The 20192-nt window shown below is 35.9% G+C and overlaps 1 protein-coding gene across 6 annotated transcripts in view; it reads right to left on the bottom strand.

Moving 5' to 3' along the window:
- Positions 1–3489: 3489 nt before the first annotated feature.
- The window catches only part of ST6GAL2 (ST6 beta-galactoside alpha-2,6-sialyltransferase 2), a 203149-nt gene continuing 186446 nt past the window's right edge, over positions 3490–20192 (bottom strand). For all 6 annotated transcript variants that reach the window (XM_078147363.1, XM_020987933.2, XM_078147364.1 and 3 more), the window contains one exon: positions 3490–11092. In XM_078147363.1, the coding sequence (XP_078003489.1) occupies positions 10824–11092 (269 nt within the window). In that variant the 3' untranslated portion in view covers positions 3490–10823. The remainder of the gene's footprint in view (positions 11093–20192) is intronic.

The following is a 20192-nucleotide window of genomic DNA, read 5'->3' as shown; positions in this document are numbered from 1 at the left end:
GGTAAAGAGGCAGTGTGACACAGGAAAAACCATTCTCTTTGGAGTTCCAATCTTTGCTCTGAAATTTCTCTTTCCTGCTACTACTCTAGGGGCATGGCATCCAGGAAGGTCCTAGAGAGAGTGCCTTCCTTTATGCCCTACCTGACCTTTATCACCATGGATGAACCACTTCTGTTCTCTGTGCCTCAGTTTATGCATCTATAAAATGAGAGATTGGACAAGATCTCTTTAAGCTTTAAATCTATGGTCCCATGGTGAATTTTTTTTGGCTATAATTTTCCTCTTAAGCTCTCAGGGCCACCAAAGATATTATTAATAGTGGCATTTGAATCTGCATTGGAGGGATTACCTATCATGACAAAATTGTGGATCTTTAAAGTATTGAAATATAAATATGACCTAGTATTATCTCCCCTGATATTTTTAAAGAGGAATTACTTTTCATGATTGGCATTGTCTTGTTGTGGGAAGCACTCAATTTGGAGTTAGAAGAAAGAAAAAGGAGTCAGAGTTCAAACCCTAGCTCATTTTTTTGTACATAATAATTTTAAGAGGAAAAAGAATTTTCTGAACAAAATCACTGTTTTCTAGTAAATACAAAGGAAGCTAAAAAGAGTTGAAAATATGGTGATACAAACTTTGCTGTTTACACAAGAAGATGGACTGTGAAAGTACATCAGTCTCTTTTATTCTTTCCAAGACTCCTCTAAGACATTTCTTTAAAAAGATTAATTAGCCTAGAATACTTTTCAATCCTCTTTATAACCCAAATTTTAGTGAAAATATTGTTCTTTCATCTTAATGGTATTTTTGGACTGGAAAATCCAAAAAGGATGCTAACTGTAGTTCTGTCACCTCTATGTATGACCTTTGGCAAATCCCTTAACTTATCTGAATCTGCTTCCTCATTGTTAATGAGGGAGTTTGAAATATTTGAACTCTAAGGTCATGTCTACCACTAAATCTATGATCTACGATTTCAGTTCCACAAAACCTTGAGATCTTTTGAGGGTAGAGGGATAGGAAAAGCTTGCCAATGAGCTAATTGGATGATAAAGGGATCAGGGTCATATCACAGGATGCATTGTTCTCCCCAATAAAGTAAGGGGAATCTGAATTGGAAGCTATAATTCCTAGAAGAACAGAACAAATGTTGAGGAACTCATCAAGAGAAAGAGGTGCATCTGTTGAAGGTGACAGATGTAAAGTTTGACCAGATCGCATTAACCTGAGTCTATCTTATTAAATCAGGTAAGTAATGGGTCTTGGAATCTACAGATTTCAAAGTAGGGGGGATATAAAAAGCAGAATGAGAATGAGAAAAAGACCTAGAAAGGGAGCAGTGTTATGGAAGGAGAACTGGAGGCAGTGAGAGGAAGAAGCATGTTGCTATGGGAAAGGGACTGATTCTGGGGTCAAAGGTTCTGGGTTTTAATCCTGGCTTCACCATGTACCACATGTTTGACCTTAGTCACTGAACATTTCTTGCCTTCAGTTTCTTCATCTGTAAAATAAAGCTATCACCTCTAAGGTCTTTTCCAGCCCTAGGTCTGATCCTGTAGCCTGTAGTCATTGTGACATAATACCTGTTAGCAGCTTGTATTTGTGTGTGCATGCGTGTGTGTGTGTGTGCGTGCGTGTGTGTGTGTGCATTAGAAGAAAACATGAAAATTGGAAAAGTTGCTTCTCCTCGCTGGGCCTGTTTCATCTGTAAAGTGAGAGAGATGAATTATATTATTTCCAACACATTTTTTCAGCTCTCAGTCCTTTGATCTTGGTCTTGCTATACCCCTACTTTAACAACCAGGCTGGATTACAGGGCTTGGAGAATTCAAAGGATTCACACAAATGAATTTAGATCCTTTCATTGAAAGTAATGTTACCCACTAAAACAATAACTAACCAATGATTTTAAAACCCTCATCGAAACAGTATCATTGACCCAACTCAATGTGTACATTAATTCCAGGAATACTAATCTTGAAAGTTTCTTGAATTCAGTACCTTTATCAGGTTTTGATGTACCTAGATCTGGGTTTCATTTAGATATTAGGGTGGATGAGGTCTAGCAGTATCATGGACATCTTATTTCTTTTTTCCATTTTAATTAAAAAAAGTTTCTTCCATTTTTTTCAATTCTCTTTTTTTCCCTTCCTCCTTTCTATCTCTCTTTCTGCCTGACAGTGGGTCCTGCAGACCTCTTAAACACCTTTGGTGACCCTCAGAGATAAAAAGGTAATTCACCTCTTGGTCTAGAGTGGCATACCAACTATCCTTTGGTATTCTGAGTGTTGATGTGTGTTTTCCACTTATGGCATCTCCTACTTCCAGAGAGTGGAGCTAGGCCTTCATTTTAATTATTTTAAAGAATGCAGCCATCTTGGGGGGGGAGGGAATGAAGATAACTTGAAGGTTGCGGAAGAAATGTTCTCTAATTCAGCACATCTGTCAAGAGTGATTTATGTCTCTAGAATTCCCCAACTGTTCACATAAGCTATCATATCAAAAATTCCCAAGGCTCTCACGTGTTCACCTGGAAAACATGAATGACAAAATTTCTTTTCCATATGAGTTTAATTAACAGATTTTCCTCACTCAAGGTAAGTGTTAAAACAGCAAGGCTAATTTGATTTTTGGAATTTTTCTAGGCCACTTGAATGTCAGTGGTCTTCCCTCTTATGATTTATTTCTGTTGCAAAGGCTTAATAAAACTCAATCAAGCAGAATAACCTAATAATTTGGTGTGGAATGGAGTCCATTTGTAAATAACTTAGTCTAGTTGCTTGGCTAGTAAAAGTGTGTTACAACATTTTCCACCACCTACCATTTTCCCCAAGGTTTTCCCTGCTTGATTTTGCCTTTTGGGGGCTCTGCTGCACATTAATTTTCCTCAACAAAAGCTAAAAAAACCCCTCATTTTTTGGCTTCAGCTATGGGCCATTTTTATATTCACTTATAGGTCTTTTACTAAATGAGTTTTAGGATGATGGTGACATCCATCTAACTCTTTCTTTATAGACCACTTAAAGTTCCAACATCTCCCTAAGAAGCCTTGGAATGAAGCCAACTACCCTGTTTTCTCTCTTTTAATTCAATTTTATTTTAAAGTTCAGTCTTTCTCTCTACCTTCTACTCACTGAGAAAGCAAGAAACATAAAACACTTTGACAAACATGTATAGTCAAGTAAAACACATTTCTACATCAGCCATTTCCAAAAATATGCCTCAATCTTCACTCAGTCCAATACCTTCCTACCTATCTTACTCTCTTTCTAATCCTTGAAGGTGCAACTGTTAAGGATTTTCCAAGAATTCACTTTCCTTTTCTTTCTTTCTTTTTCTTTTTTTTTGCTTGTCACCACTTTCTCTAATCAAGACATTTTGGGGGGTGAATAGATTTTAAAAAAACCTTTTTGGGGGGCAACTCTTATGCTATTGCTTAGTTAACATATATTTGGCACCACAAAATAAAGAAATCGAACCACTAGACAAATGAAAACATGTTTTATTTACAAGAAAAAGTCTGTACACTGTGCATACTTAAAAATATACAAAACCAAAATAGAAAATATCAAAGAGTTAAAATGTATACAAACACTGTTAAAATGTGACTCCTGGAAAACCTCAAGCTTTAATTAGTTTGGAGAGTACACATTTCATTTAAAAAATCATCATACAAAAAAACCCTCAAAGCTGTTAAAAAAGTACACTGGCTTCTATCTGAAGAATTGAATAACTATGTGCCATCTAGAACAAAACAAGATGTGAAATGTAGTAATGGATGTAAAGTTTTTACACAACTAACCCACCAAGAACCTTTTTTTGTTTGAACTAACATCAATAAAGACAGCTTTTTTTCCCCACGTAACCAATATACATTCCTTTCCATAAGCCTACAAAAAGGCATGGGTTCCACATGAACTCCTCTTCAAGGATTAAAATAGGGTACTCTGATGTCTGACAAGGCATTTAAACACTAATTATACTGGTTAGATTTAAAACACTAGTTATACACTTTAAAGCTGCTGTTGAAAAGTTTCTATTAGCATTGCTCTACCATTACCAAAATTCATATCACTTCTCCCTCCCCTCTTCAAAAAAAAAAACCCAACAACAAATGAATAACAATTATTATTTGATTTTTTTTTTTGGAACTGGAGTTGGTGTAAATGGGAATTCTTACTGTAAAAGGATTTCAGAAGTGGAAGAGAAAAGAAGGCAACATAAAAGAAACATGTGTGTAGATATGTGTGTATGCAGTTATACAACTATATCTACATTCACATTTTTATAGAATGATACAAATATCCAAGGTGATATTTAGATCCCACTAACCAAAGCCTGGAAAGGTATGTGTCAGATTTTTTTTTTCATTAAAAGGTTTGACACAGTTGACAAAATAATTAAGAGACTTTATCTTTTTGAACCTACAGAAAAATACCTTCATTTACCTATAGGCTAATGCCCAAGTGGCAACATTACAAAACCTGCATGACTTCACAATGGAAACATGCAGAATATAGAAAATACATACCAGCTCTGGCACATTATTTACTCAATATAGTTGCCTCTATTAATCATGCAACCATCAGGAAACCATCCACAAATATCAGAAAATAAGAATTTGACTTAATCAAGCAATCTGAACTAATGGATCAAAGGAGGGAGGCAGCTTGACAAAGCAGTGGTCTTAAAGTCAAGAAGATTTCGGTTCAAGTCCTACTTCTGACACTGAGTAGCTGGAAGACCATACTGTCTGAGTGCCCCAAGCAACTCAAATCACAGGTTTAGATCAATATATATGCATACATATATACCTATTCCTCTCCTCATTTCAGTCTCATAGTTTCCACATGGAAGTCAAAATGGAAACACCAGGAATTTGTCTTGTATGTAAACAAGGGGATTTTGTACATTTGTAGCATGTGAAATTCAATGGAATTTTTTAAAAGTAATGCGAGTTTTTGTTGGAACTACATTATATATCACATATATAAAATTCTTCAATAAGAATATCCAAATAGAGGCTTGTCATATTTTACTTAATGTTATCCATGACAAAAACAATATTTAAAATTCTATATTATTCAAGTTTGTCTTAATGGATGAGTCAACATAACACTATCTAACCTCTTAAACAAGAATGAACTTGCTCAAGTTAGGTATTTAATAGATTATTCCTATATTTCATGTTAAATATTTGTCTTTGCTGTCCATGTTTACGCATGATTGCAAACCCAAAAAAAGGGTATTTTAGTAGAGGAAGGACATCTGGTAAAGTAAAATACTTCCCCAATGTATAGGTCTATTTTTTCCTTTCTTGACTTGAATAGCATTGAAAAGAAGCAGTATATCAGTGAGAAAATTAGATTTTGTTGAAATATTGATTACATTTCAAAAATGCACTGAGGGCTTATTTACTTCACTCTATGAGAGTTTTGTTTTCTATTTTGTTTTCGGAAGGGCTATAATCCAGATAATTTGGCTAGATGATTTGGCTACAAAGGATTATCATTGGGACAATCTGAATTTACAAAGTCTTTTGGATGGTAAGAGCAAAAAGAGCAGTGTTATTCTTCTTGGCAAAAGGGTAGAGTATCGTGAATTGGAGGTATTACTTTCTGATCTTTCCTTTCTCAATCTTAGCATTTTCTTCTTATCACATTCTATTCTGTGTTTGTAATGTATTTTTACACTCTTATGGAATACTTCTTTCCTTCTAGATATAATTCCCATGAAAGGAGAGATTAAATGTTGAGCAAATATTGAACATGATGAGTACCTCAAACATTAGCCAGATTGTTAGAGTACTGGAACAGTTGTTCAGTTGTTTCAGTTGTGTCTGACTCTTTGTGACCCCATTTAGGATTTTCTTGGCAAAGATACTGGAGCAGTTTGCCATTTTCTTCTCCAGCTCATTTTACAGATGAGAAAACTGAGACAATCAGGGTTAAGCGACTTGCCCAAGGTCACACAGCTAGTAAGTACCTGAGGCTAGATTTGAACTCAGGAAGATAGGTCTTTCTATCCATTGTGCCACCTAGCTGCCATTGGAACAATATTTTTGTGTTTTGCCAAACTGATGAAACTAATAAATTAATAAACATTGCTCAATTGAATTGTATCTTGAAGCTCTAATTGGTCCTGCTGTCTAATTATTATTTTTAAAGCAAGGGGACTTACTTACCTTGGGGTCTGTAAAGTTCGATGGGGAAAAATACATCTTTATTTTCATTAACCTTTGGTTTCCTTTTTACTGCTATGTATTTTATTTTATTTCATGTATTTAAAAACATTATTCTGAGCAGCTAGGTGGCACAGTGGATAGAGCACTGGTCCTGGAGTCAGGATGACCTGAGTTCGAATCCGGTCTCAGACACATAACACTCACTAGTTATGTGACTCTGGGCAAGTCACTTAACCCCAACTGCTTGGTTCAGTAAAAAACCAAAAATCAAAAAACATTATTCTGAAAAGGAAACTGTAGATTTTTCACCAGGCTGCCAAAGGGGTCCATCACATGAGAAAAGGTTAAAAACCCCTGAACTATGGGGATAATTTAGATATATTAAGGCAAGGAGGGTATTCCTGATACATGGTCATGCTTTGACCTGCCTGGTTTTCACTCACTTCTGTTACTAACATTCAACTTTTATTTAATATGGCCTAGGACACTGTTTTCATTGAAGTCTTAGGATAATATTGTAAGGAAGATGCATACTTTTTTTTTCTATATTGGTGCTTATTATGGAAAAAGAGAATGTTGCTTCTGTTAAATAAACCTGAGACACATTAATAGCAATTTTACAATGTCTCCTCTAGTTCTGGCTAGTGTGGCTAATGTATGCTGTTTAATGGAAACAAACTGCAAAGTATTAAAGTATTATGGAATCTGGCTCAGCTTCCTTTCTTGAACCAGGAAGGAACATGGAAGCCAGTGTCAGAGAAGAATTAAATAAATACTGTGCACTTTTGTCCACCTCTAAGTAGACCATATTGTGCAACTTCTCATTTAAAGCACTACATGGATTTCTTCAACATGTGGCAAACACAAAGAGAATTACCAATCTGAGTAATACTAGAGTTACTAATTATGTTCAATACAGATATACTTGGATGTACATTGGAGATCTGAGTGGTTCAACAGTTCAAATCTGAGCACATTCAGCCAAGTTTGTACTAAAATATACAGTATATTTTGGGAATGGTCTACAAAGATTGGTTCCCAATTGCTTTTAAAATCTAGTGTCCTAAAAATCTAATATTTAACGTTAAATTTTTGTTACGTTGTCTAGTTTTTTTTCTTCCTTTTTTCAATGACTTTGAAAGTAATTTTTAAAGATGAATTAATAAAACAAAATGTTAAGATTAAGTGGCACCTATGAATTCTCTTTGGGGCTCATAAAGGTGAATTTGGTCTAAATGGCCAAATTCTTCTCTTCAATGAAGAGTTTGTCCCAGGTAATGATGATACCCAAGAGAAGCAAGTCAACAAGCATTTAGTAAGCACCTATTATGTGCCAGGCACTGTGCTAAGGCAATGTAGCATAGTGATTAGAGGCTAGTCAAAACCTAGATTCAAGTCCTGTCTCTGACATATACCAGCTATGTGATATGGGCAAGCCCACAGGTGATTCTCTGAGTCTTCAAGTCATAGAGCTGTTGATTTGTATTACTGGAAGAAGATTCCAAACTAAGAGGTCCTTAGAGTAGTAAAATGATAGGTACAGACAAAAAAAGAAATAAAAAATAAAATGAAAAGATGTTCATAAGAATCCAGGAGCAACATCATGTGGGAGGGCAAAATTGATGACATTAACAAACAGGAGCATCTAAGAATGCCAAATATCTAAAAACAAAACAAAACAAACAAAAAAACCCAAAACAAAACAAACGACCCTCACTCTGTAACTGCAGCCATCACTTAAATTAGAGTGTCTACTATGTTCACCGAAATTCCACGGTTATACATCTGTGCAAAATAAGCTCATTGTACTTATGCTCAAATCAAATTTTTAAAAAATCCATTATAGTAGATTTTCCTACTACCCTCAATCTCAGTACCTTTAAGCCAAAACTCTCCCTAACCCACAACTTATTGGTTTAAATTTTATTAAAGGTAATTAGTGAATAATACAGGTAGTCTGCTACTCAGCCAGTTTTCTGTTGAATAGCTTAACTAAGCAGAGAGGCATTATTTATTATTAACGATACTTCTTGCTGAATTTAGTCCTGGTTTACTATTGACAAATCAGTCCAATGAAAGGACTGAACACTTTCTGCCAATTCACCTGAAATTTAGACACTTGCCCAACAGAATACCTTTAATTAAACTAGTGCCATCACTGAGGGATGACTTTCAGATATATGAGGGTATCAAATGGATAAGGCTAATTAAGATGTGTCACCCAAATTACTTTAAATTTGCCTTCTAATGCTGACATAGCTGTTGTAAGTGAAAAATACCACCTTCTTCTAAGTTATGATAATATATTAACATTGATTTAAGCACTTTCAGGTTTTGTAGAGCCTTGTACAATTAACTCATTTGAGCATACCCTGATGTAGCTATTTGTTTTATTACTACTCCCAATATATGGATAAATAATGTGAGGTTTATTAGACTGGAATATTTGTCTTAGGTCAACCAACTACTAAATAATGTAGGTGAGATTTGTAAACAAATCCCTCCTATAACGATATAATACTGTTCCTTAATGGTGATCACATTTGAACGGGGGAGAATCCTCAAAATGAATTACTAACATATTAGATGGAAATTTCCCCGTTCAAATTTAAGAATGTGCCTTGTGGTGGAAGAACAATGTGTTCATACTGTTTCAGATTTAACTCTATGGTTTTGTCACACAGTTGAAATAAAATATGTCCACTAAAACTGAGGATGGCTTCCCTAACATTTGCCTACAAGGAAAATCAGTTGAAAGTCAATGCATATCACAGTAGGCTGGCTAGGAGCATGGGATAGCCTGCAAAAATCTTGTGAGAACTTTAGGTACTAAGGTGAGGAACATTCTTTATGTGCAAATGGGACAGTTGCTGTGCACTCCATTCCATCAATAATAGGTCAGACTCAGACGTTATCAGCCCAAGTGAAGAAATAAAACAAATACTGCCTTCTTCACTGGCTTGCCTGAATATAATTGTCAGCATGGAAAACTAATTGCAAATGGGCAACAGAGCAGAACCTTGGTTATTAAGACAAAGGTCTGAGCCAAGTAACTTCCCTGCATAATTCAATAACTGTCCTTATTTACATCCCTGTAGGTTTTTCTACATTTTATTCTTTGATATTTCCCTTATTCCTTTAAGAAAATATTGCAATAAAACAAACTCCCTACAGAAAAGTGGATACTAACCCTTCCTTGCACAGAAGTTGCTTTGGAAACCTGCCTTCTTTCATATTCCTCAAGGTTTATTTTATTTGGTTTTAGAAATTCAACTATGTGGCCACAGAGCAAAAAAATTTTGGGTGATAAAAAAGACAAGAGAATAGTTAGAGGCATGTGAAGGCCTGACAACACACGACTGCCTCTGCTAGTTAAAAAAAAATCTGTTTAAATAAGAATTCAGTAATTTGTAAAAAGAGACAGGATGGGTTTTTTTTGGGGGGGGAGAAGAGGAAGTGTGTATGGAATAGTTATTCGTGTTTCCTTGAGGTTTATGTGCATATGACCTTATGATTATTTATGGATGGCAGTGGTAAAGTTCTGTCTTTTAAGGTGAACATTAATGTGTATATAAAGAAGAGATTAAGCTGGTTTGCTTTTGAGAAATTGGACATTCTCTAACTGATTCCAAACTGCTTGCCACTTGCAAAAGCCTATTTCTAAAAGACCAATATTCTCCCAGTAATAGTCACCAAGGAATGCATGTATGCCATGGAAAATGAAAACTACCAGAAACCAAAAGACAATTGAAAGACATGGAAGGAATATAAGCAGGTTACAGAATGTTCCTAATGATGACTTGTGTTAAATAAATGACCTAAGATTACCCAGGACTGGGAAAAAAGGTGAGCCACTTGGAGAACAAAAATGAGAAACAACAGATGGATAACTTGGGAGTCAGCCATTGTTGACAATATACTGAAAACAAAACAAAAAGAAAAAATAGGATAAAGGTCTCTAGAGAGGGGTATATCCTCTAAGAAAATTTTTTTTTAAAGAATGAATAAGAATAACACAGGATGAGAAGGTATGCAAAGGTTGCCGACTGTATGGCTGGAGGAAGCAACCCCATTGATGATATCAAAAAGTCTTTCATCATATTAATTTCTGTGTATAAACATTTTCCAAAATCAGGTTAAAAATATGATTGAAATAAACCAGGAAATGAGCACACTGGGTTTGGGAAAGCATAAACATTTTCTGACATGTCACACCCACAGAAATATATTGATTTTTCTTTCTAGCTACACCATTTTGTACCTTTCTTGAGCTAAGCTTTATTGTTAATATATTCCTTTAACTATTTGCAAAGCAGTAATAAATATTCAATGGCTTAGGAAGGGAAGATTCCTCATGCCTACTTCTAAATTACAGTTTAAAGACTCAAGACTATGTTGGTCTAAAATATATCTTCAAGTATTCTTTTGTTGGGTAGAGTACAACAGTAGTACCTTATTGCACATTATTTCTGGCAAATCTTCTTTCCTTCCTTCCTTCCTTCCTGTTTTCTTTCTTTCCTTCCTTCCTTCCTTCCTTCCTTCCTTCCTTCCTTCCTTCCTTCCTTCCTTCCTTCCTTCCTTCCTTCCTTCCTTCCTTCCTTCTTTCTTCCTTTTTTCTCTCTTTCTTCCTTTCTCTTTAAGAATTTGGAAACTGATCAGGTGCAGGGCAGCTGATAGCTCGAAACCCTGGTAAGATCACTTTCCCCTTTCGGTACAGGTCATCTCGGATGCCTTGGTTCATCCTCTGCACCAGGAGCTTCTCGTAGAGCAGGGGATGGTAGGCCCCCAGAGTGCAGGCTGCATCATAGTATAGTTCATGATAGTGGCAGAGGTCAGTTTGTCGTACAGATGGAATATATTCATACACGTGCACTTCTCTGCACAAAGACATCATGATAAGTATTCCTGAAAGGGAAAGAAAAAAAAATCAGATCCATTTTGACTTAGGAAGGCTTGGGTGGGTAAGGATTTTTAGACTGGAAAGAAACTCTTTCCATCAGATCAGAGCTTAAAGCTGGAAGTAACCTAAGAAGTCATTTGCTCCCATCTCTTCATTTTACAGATGAGGAAACTGAGACCTAGAAAGATGAATTGCCTTATAGAATCAGAGATTTAGAGTTGCATAGGACCTCAGAAGTCATCTGCTCCTCATTTTACAAATGAGGACAATGAGGCCCATAGAGGGAAAGTCACGTTAGGATCATAAATAAGAGATCCTAGTATATAACAATAACTAGAGAGCTGGAAGGCACCTCATACTTCATCTAGTCCAATCCCCTCATTGTACAGATAAGGTATTAAGATGAGAGAAGTTAAGGTCACACAGGTAGCAGGTGACAGAGGCAGGTTTTAAATCCAGGGCCATTAGTCTTTCCACTGTACAACCCTTAACAGTACTTCCTGTCACCTCAACAGTATCACATTGATTACTTCTACTGGTGTGTGATGCTAGTATTAAATACTAGAAGGAGAGGTCCATGCTAGTGAATGGGAATCTTAGACCCAAGACAAATGATGTTATAGCTAAGATTAAGACACTTCTATTGATTCTACTTCCACAGGATAGCACATTTATCTTTCTGTCACTCACATGACTACCACTCTAGCTCAGGCCGTCATCACCTCTTGTCTAGACTATCGTAATAGCCTCCTCACTGGTCATCCTGGATTCATTCTCTTCCCTCTCCAATCCATCTTCTACATAGTTGGCAAATTGATATTCCTAAAGCACGAGTCTAACCATTTACTCCCTTGCTCAAGAAGGTCCAGTGAATCCCCATTGTCGCCAGGATAAAATATAAATTCCCATTTGGCTTTAACAAAAAGCTTGACAATTGAATCCCAATCAACCTCTCTGGGCATCCCACTTGTTGTTTCTTATCCATGAAATTCCACCTCCTATCTCTATGCCTCATGCCTAGAATGTGTCTCTCCTCATCTCTGCCTCATACAATCTGACTCTTCCTTTAGGAAATCTATTCTTATTCCCCAGCCCCTTCCCAAACCCAGGTGCCAGAACCCTCCCTATTGGAAATTCCTTTGCATTAGCTTTGTGCATACTCAGCATGTACATGCTGTTTACCACAAAGAACACAAGCTCCTTGAGGCTGGCATTTTGTTTTTGCTTTCATCCACAGAACCCAGTACAGAGTCTGGCACTCAGCAGGCACTTAATAAATGTGTACTGAATTGAACTGAATTATAAAAGAGAGGCCAGAAGTTCAAATCATTACGCATTTCACCTTTTCCTATATCTCTATGTCACTATTTTTCCTTCTTCTCCTTTCAGTTCTACAAGTGTTTCCTCATCCTCTTCCACTGCCAACCTGCTTCATCTGCCCCTGATGCTTCATTGTGCCCTTCCAAGGTGACAATGATTCAGCTGAGCCAAAGGAAGAACAAGGAAGCATCATGTACTGTTCAAGACCTTCCCGAAGTCAGCAAAAACCAGCTGTGCCTCCTGAGCCCAGAGTCCAGTGTGGCTCCAGCCCCAGAACACCCACCAGAGAAGATGGAGGAGACTCCTTTGTCTGAATAACTTATTTCTCACCTTCATCCCGTCTTGTTCAAATAACCTCAACTAATCTCAACAGTATTGATAACCTGCGTGCTGTTCCCTCAGCATGAACAGTGTGCTTTTCTTGTATGGGTTTTTTTTTGTTGTTATTTTGGTTAAAATATCACCGAAAAATATAGGCATTTTTGTTCATTGGTGATGATGAGTTTACCCCTGTGGAGAACAGGTGAAGCCTTGTCTCTAAAAACAAAGTTGCTCTTTGTCCTTCATTCTGGAAGGGGACAAATGACATCATGAAGGTGATGTCTTGATTTAGGCATGAATTAGATTTAAGTGAGGCAGAGCTAAGCAAAGTTATCAGCCTCACTGTCTCCTCCAGAGTCACTGGAGTCTAGTGGCAAGACAAAGGTCAAAATGACCGGCAATGGCCCAAAGAAGCAGGGGGTTCCAGATATTTTCGTATTAAAATTCTGCTTCACGGAGCATGGCGATTTGACTATTAGCACAGGAGGCAATGCTGAGTTACACAAACTGAAATTAACCATCATACCTCTTCCAGGTGGGCCCCTCACTGAAGCAATCATTAAAGAGTGATGGGAGAAGGGTTAGTTGAAGTGACTCACTGACAGCCCTAAGCAATTTTTCCTGGAGGGCCTGGTGAAATATCACCCTGCCTTCTGCTTAGTAAAGGGGAATTGTTTTGTTTGTCAGACCTGAGATTTCATCAATGTAAGAAATTCAGTGAGAAAACTCCTTTTACCAGTACAGTTTTTAGCAACTAGCCTGCAACTTCCAGCCTTAGAGAGTTTTGGGGGAATAACGATGAGTTAAATGGCTTGTCCAGGGTTACCTGGCCGGTACGTGTCAAAAGAAACATTTGAACTTAGGTCTTCATGATTCTAAGTCAGCTCTCTATCCACTACTCCACTCTGAGTCTCACCTAATATAAGCATGATGGCAAATTAAAGGAATTTTGGAAGGGTCTATGTATAACTCAAGACAGCCAATCCTCTGAGAGACTTATCTACAGATTATCTCATACCGTCTGTTAGATACTGTGCATGGGAGAAAAAGAAAACTAAAAGCCTCACTTAAGGTGAACTTTGGACCAGTTACAGACACACGACGGCCATCAGACACAAAATCGATTATGTAGATTTAGTTTGGGCAGCTAGGTGCTTCAGTGGATAGAGTGTCAGGCCTGAAGTCAGGAAGACTCATCTGCCTGAACTGAAATCTGGCTGCAGACACTTACTAGCTGTGTGACTGAGCAAGTCCCTTAACCCTGTTTGCCTCAGTTCTGTCATCTGTAAAATGAACTGGAGAAAAAAATGGCAAACTACTCCAGTATCTCTGCCAAGAATACCCCAAAGGGGGTCATGAAGAACACAACTGAAACAACTGAACAATAACAATAAGATTTATTCTAAAGTGTATTTTTCTCATACTTGGCCTTCTGACTTGTAGAAGAAAGTGTTAGAGCTGGTGCTGATTGAATTATTACACTTCAGACCTACAAATTCAACGTTGGTGGTGGTATGGTACCGGTACACAAACACTACATTTGAAATCAGACGATCAAGGGTTGAATCCTAGTTGTATTATTTACTTCCTGTGTAACCTTGGGCAAGTCATTGCACTTCCTTACAGGTCACATTTTCCTTATCTATATGTACAATAAGGTTAGATGGATAATAGGTCTTTTGAGATCTCTTCTAGCACTATAACTATAATCCTGAATTAGTTTTTGGGGGTGGGGACAGAAATTTGAAGAGATAGCATGTTACTTGGGGAAAATGAATTTGCCTTGGATAGGTCCTGTCATATTGAAAGAAGGTAGTAGGAATATTTACTATTGAATGAATTTATATTTATGGAAGTATACTGACTCATTCCCCCATAGGATGGTATAGGAATTAGCAATGATAAGGTAACATATAAACATAAAAATACAAAATGGAAAGAATGTGGCTATTTTGAAATAATTATCCTCATATCTGTCCAGCAGAAGGCTCTTGACATGGACAGCAGTTCAACATCTATTCATGCTCCAAAAATCAGAATATACAAATGATGTTTTCCTCTCTCCTCCCCAGCAGCTCCTATATGATTTAGAAAATGGATGCCATTTTGTACTGTGCTATTCGATTAAGGAGAAAAACAGTCTTTAAGGAACTTCTACAAAAATATTTTGTTTATTAAGTAATCAAGTTTAGTTTCCTGAAGTTTTCAACACTGATAAAAGCCTAAGCACTTTAAATGCTGAATAAGGCTTTTGGCAAATACAACAATTTAGAAATTTCTGGGTACGGTTTCAAATCAATCAAATGGGTAGAGTCATGCTTTGGGGATTTGGCAAGCTGTTGAAAACCTTTAAACAGATTAAATTAATGTTAAGTTTCTAATGCATCCAATTTGTATGAATGAATCCATACTAGAGATTCTACTGAAAGAAAGAAATGTGTTAATTTCTTCTGGGCAATTTTAATGACTCAAGAGGATTTCATTTGCCAAAATGCATCTTGTGAATAGAGCATTATGCCTGTTCTTAGCAGACTAAGCTGAAAAAGCATCTAGACTAGTTATAATAAAATATTTTAGAATGAGTATAAAAGATGCTTTTGTAAAAGAATATAAAACACTGAAAGATAATTCAAAAGGTAATACTGAAATATCCTTGCACCCTTCTGACATTAAAAATATTTTATTTGTCTTATTACTTAATTTTTTCTTGATCACTTAAAATTCACAAATAGACACACACACAATTTCTATGGACTAAACTATGCTTAGATTACCTGTTGCATGTGTACAGAGGTTTATATACAGTACAAGATGTGCAAATATATGTATGTGTTTATGTAGAAATATATATATAAGTATATTTATGCAGATATATATGTGTACATACATATATGCATACATGTGCACACAATAAATAAATGTACCATAAGCTTACATATAGTACAAGAAAGTCAAACACTAAAACATAATATATTTCTAGGAGTTTCTGCTTACTTGTAAAAAGTGAAGTGGAAAACTGAGGGAATTATCTGGATAATTCGGGCTGATACAAACATTTTCACATCAGTTGTTAAGACATTTACAGCAAACTGTTTGACCTGAACTGTCCAAATATCACTAAATCTAATTCAGGCTAACAGGTGGGTAATAATAACTGAATTACAGAATTGCTTTAAGGAAGCCAAAAAGAGCCCCTTTGGGATCTGCTTAAAATGTTCAAATAGGACTGGTGCTAATTAGATATTAATTCAGTATAGGAAAATAAGTGCTTCTAAAATGTGTGAAAATAATTTATTCTGGAAGGGTCTAAAGAATTTCTTTTCCGTCTTGCTTATAAATTTAAATTATTTGGAGTAGCCTCCCTCAACACCCAAGGAAATGGGGCAAGAGTAACCTTTTAATCCATGTTAAAATGATTATGAATTCTGAGTTAGTGGAGTTTGAAATGGAAGCAATTCTCTGTTTCACTGGGACTGTATACAACCATGTTATTTCCACAGACTGTAATACCTTAACCATTTAACCAGTATGTTTAACTGTGATTTTAAAGGTCTGTTCCTGTTGGAAAAGTTATCTCACTTTCTGCCAGCACACTATTTAAAGGGTTATCTGAAGGCATTATGAAAATGTATTGAATATGTGTGATATACTATGTCACGATTAATATATTTGGGTTATATATGTTATAGATATAAATTCAAACATGATACAAATATCCAGAAATGCTCTCAAATCAAGTCTACTACAATTTGCTAGGCACAGAGAGAAGAGCGGGAGAGATCAAGGAGCTCACAATCTAATCAAATTCCAAGAAGGAAACAAACCCATGTCCCATGTAAAACAAGTTAGAAATGAATAGAGAGTATCTAAAAAAAACACCCCAAAATATTTCTGTGCATAAGTGGAATTGATACAGCATGAGGAAGAATGGGGTTGTAGAAAGATTTGTGGCATTAGAGACAGAAAATTTGGGTTCAAATCCCAATTTTGCAACTTACTATACCATCTGCATGACCTTGGGCAAATTACTGAACATCTCTGAGTCTGAGGTTCTTCATTTATGAGATGAGTGGGTTGAGTCTTTTCTAGTGCTATAATTATCTTTGATGTGTTTGAAGCCCAGAAAAAATTCAGACCTAATAGCCATCATGTATTGAAAGAGCTCAGGATTTAGAGTCATGAAGACCTGGGCTCATATCCTGACTCTGCCCCTTACTACATGTGTGACCTTGGACAAGTAACTAACCTCTCTGGACTTTGGTTTCCTCATCTGTAAAAAGCGAAGGTTGGTCTAAATGACCTCTATGGTTGTTTTCAGCTCTAAATTCTATGATCCTATCATATCTTATCTGTTACAAAGCACTGAAAAACACAGAATGGAGAGGAAGTGGGCTATATTTTAGAATTTATTCAAGGTCAAAGTAATGAGAAAAGTTGATGTCTTTCCCCAAAAGTATGTATAATTAAAAGATGATTGATTACTCAACTTTAACTTGGTTCATCAAAAATTAATGTTAGTAGAAAAAATGTTTATACCCTATCAATGTATAATAGAATCATACATTAATATAGCAAGGACCTTTGAAAAGAAGCTTCAGGTTAATTTAGTATTGTATTCTTTGATTACAACTCATATACAGGATCCATCGCTTATCTCAAAACACAAAATGCTTTTACCCAAGCCATCATCATTATGATGTATTTTGTAAAACCACAAATAGAAATGTTAAGTTGGCTTATAATGTGCTTTAATGTTTGGAGTTTCAAATGATATATGGGAATATTAAAATCCATAATGTATAATAAAGTGGAAAGATAAAATCACATGGCTTGCATTTTTAAGTATGTTTTCTTTTGGCTGTATTAAATAGCACTAATGTTCTATATTCAACAATCAACTACAGGCAAGGCAAAATGAATATATACCAGTCCTTGCCCACAAGGACCTTACATTCTCACTAGTGAATATCTATCTACTTATCTATCCATTTTTACACATATATGTATGCATGCGTATAGATACAAACAGATGAATGACATATTTAATGAATAATATAAATAATGTAATTTGAGGACAGACTGAACACTAGCAATTGGGAAGCTCAGAAAAGGTTAAGAGAGAATGTGGTATCTTTAGAAAGGATATCACAGAATCTCTGAATTCTAGAACTATTATATGAAACCCTTTTAAATTCGACCTACCTAAGGAGTGTGGTTACTGACAATTTGAATCAGCTGTATTTTTTGGCCATAGGTCAATTTAGTCTCTTTTAGAGGTCTGAGTATCAAAATAAATCAAAAAAAGGGCTTTAAAATAAATTATTTTCTATCCTCAACAAAAGACACAACACAGATTACCTGATGCCATCACAAAGTCAAAGGACAATAGACTCAAGTAAGGATGACAAAAGAAAAGAGCTCACTATCAGTAAAACCAGTCATTGTAAAAAGAGGCCTAGTAGGGTACAGAAAGAAAAGGAACAACTCATATGCAACAAACTTTAATAATAAGTCATTTGTTTTCAGATGGCCCCATGCAAATCATACAGACAAATTATTTCTTTCCTTGTCTGATTCCATTTGGACAAAATAGTCTCAAGTGAAAATGCTACTATAGAGAAAAAAATACTGAAAGCATTTGTCACCCTTTTGAAGAAAAGTACTTCTGTCTATGTGGCATTATGCTCATTATACAGAAGAAATTTCACTGTCTCTTCCTTTAGGTGTTTACCATTGAAGATGAACAATTCTAACATAAATAGGATATGTAGGATATATATGCATAAATATGTGTGTGTATGTGTATGTATATGCAAATGGTTCCAAATTCATGAGTAACTATTACATATGTAGGGTTCGAACCAGGCTCACCCTTGTTCGTGTTCCACTAGAGACCCTAACTCTATACCACAAGATAAAGAGACCTGCAAAATATCGATATGATCTTTCATATAAAGGTGGATAGTGAGGCTGAACTAGAAAGAGGAGTTGTTAAAAAAAATGAAGCTTTCAGACAACCACTGTGTCAAATACGTTTATTGAAGCGATGCCTATATCAGATGAGAGGTTAGGTTAGGTAACTTTAAGAAACCTTTTGAATCTAATATTCCATGAAAAGCAATCAATAAGCATTTATTAAGTGCTTACTATGTGAAAAATAGGTGGAAACCTTGTCTGTGTATTTGTGGGGGGGTGGGTGAGAAGTAGAGGGTGGCCCTCAACTTAGCACATAATTTCTTTTTTTTTCCATTTCACTATGCTACAAAGTTTGAAATTCTACTCTTCTAAAATATAAATAATTCTGTAGTAGTAATCAAGTGAAGGATATCAATTACTTAAACCATCTTTAATTTAATGATTATTTTGCTTTCCTTCTGATATTTGGCTGAGATTAATTAACTGAATTTCAATTCAATTCAACAAACATTTATTAGGTGTCTACAATGTGCAAGGACCTATGAATAAAGTGACAAAAAATGAATCAGTCTTGTCCTTCAAGAAGCTTATATTTGAGTGAAGTAATGCAATTTGTATGTAAAGGAAACATCTATGGATAACATTTGGAAGAGACAAAATGGAAGGAAAAGAGTATTGAATTAAAGATGTTCAAGACAACATGGAGATGGGCATCTGGGGACAATTGAGAGGGGGGTCAGCTGAGAAAGACTACTAGAATTTGAGAGATGGTATACAAAGGAGACTTGAGAATGCTAAATATGTATTTTCTCCTTTTGACATTTTGTGGAGAACTGCCCTTTTCCTCAGGATGCTGGGAAGACATTTTCTGTTCCAGAAGCCACCTCCCTCCTGTACCTCATGATTCCATGGCCCCAAATCCTAAAAGAACTCAGATTATTATTATAATTATTATCATATATTAAGTTGCATAATCTTACTTATTAATCTAGTCATAACTTATAGCAGTGCTTTGATGGGAAATTGTTATTCAAATTCCAAACAACTGATATATGAAACAATTTTCAGGAAAGAACATATTTTGTAAGTCAAAAGCTGCCTATATAATGGAGACACAGATGAATGAACAAAAACCTAATTCGAGCCAAAGATGTGTGGAAGGCTGAAGTGTTCTTCTCCTTGTACTGTATTAGAAAAGATAAATAGACTCACATTTCGTAAGTTATCTCCTACAGGCATGCACATACAATTAGGAAGAAGTTTGCTCACATGGACTTACTATAAGCCTGAACCTTGTATTAATTATGAGAAGCAAAGCCTAAAGAAAATTACTATGGCCCTCATTTCTAAGGATAAAAATATTCCTCATCCATTAGTTAGAGCAAAAATTTTAGAGGCTGAAGCCTTGAAGCACACTAATCTGTCTAAAGGGCCTTTTGGTTGAATCTTTAGTTCAATAACTGACTTTGGCGCTAAAGGTATCTCGAAAGTGATGAGGTTGAATGACAAAAAGTCAATATCTTTTTCAGCATGACCTCAGAACATAGA

The sequence above is a fragment of the Phascolarctos cinereus genome, unplaced genomic scaffold, assembly GCF_003287225.1.
Source record: "Phascolarctos cinereus isolate Bilbo 61053 unplaced genomic scaffold, phaCin_HiC Scaffold_7;HRSCAF=346, whole genome shotgun sequence".
Lineage (NCBI taxonomy): Eukaryota > Metazoa > Chordata > Mammalia > Diprotodontia > Phascolarctidae > Phascolarctos > Phascolarctos cinereus.
The sequence above is the reverse complement of the archived record's forward strand: the minus strand, read 5'-3'. Positions and strand labels throughout refer to the sequence as shown.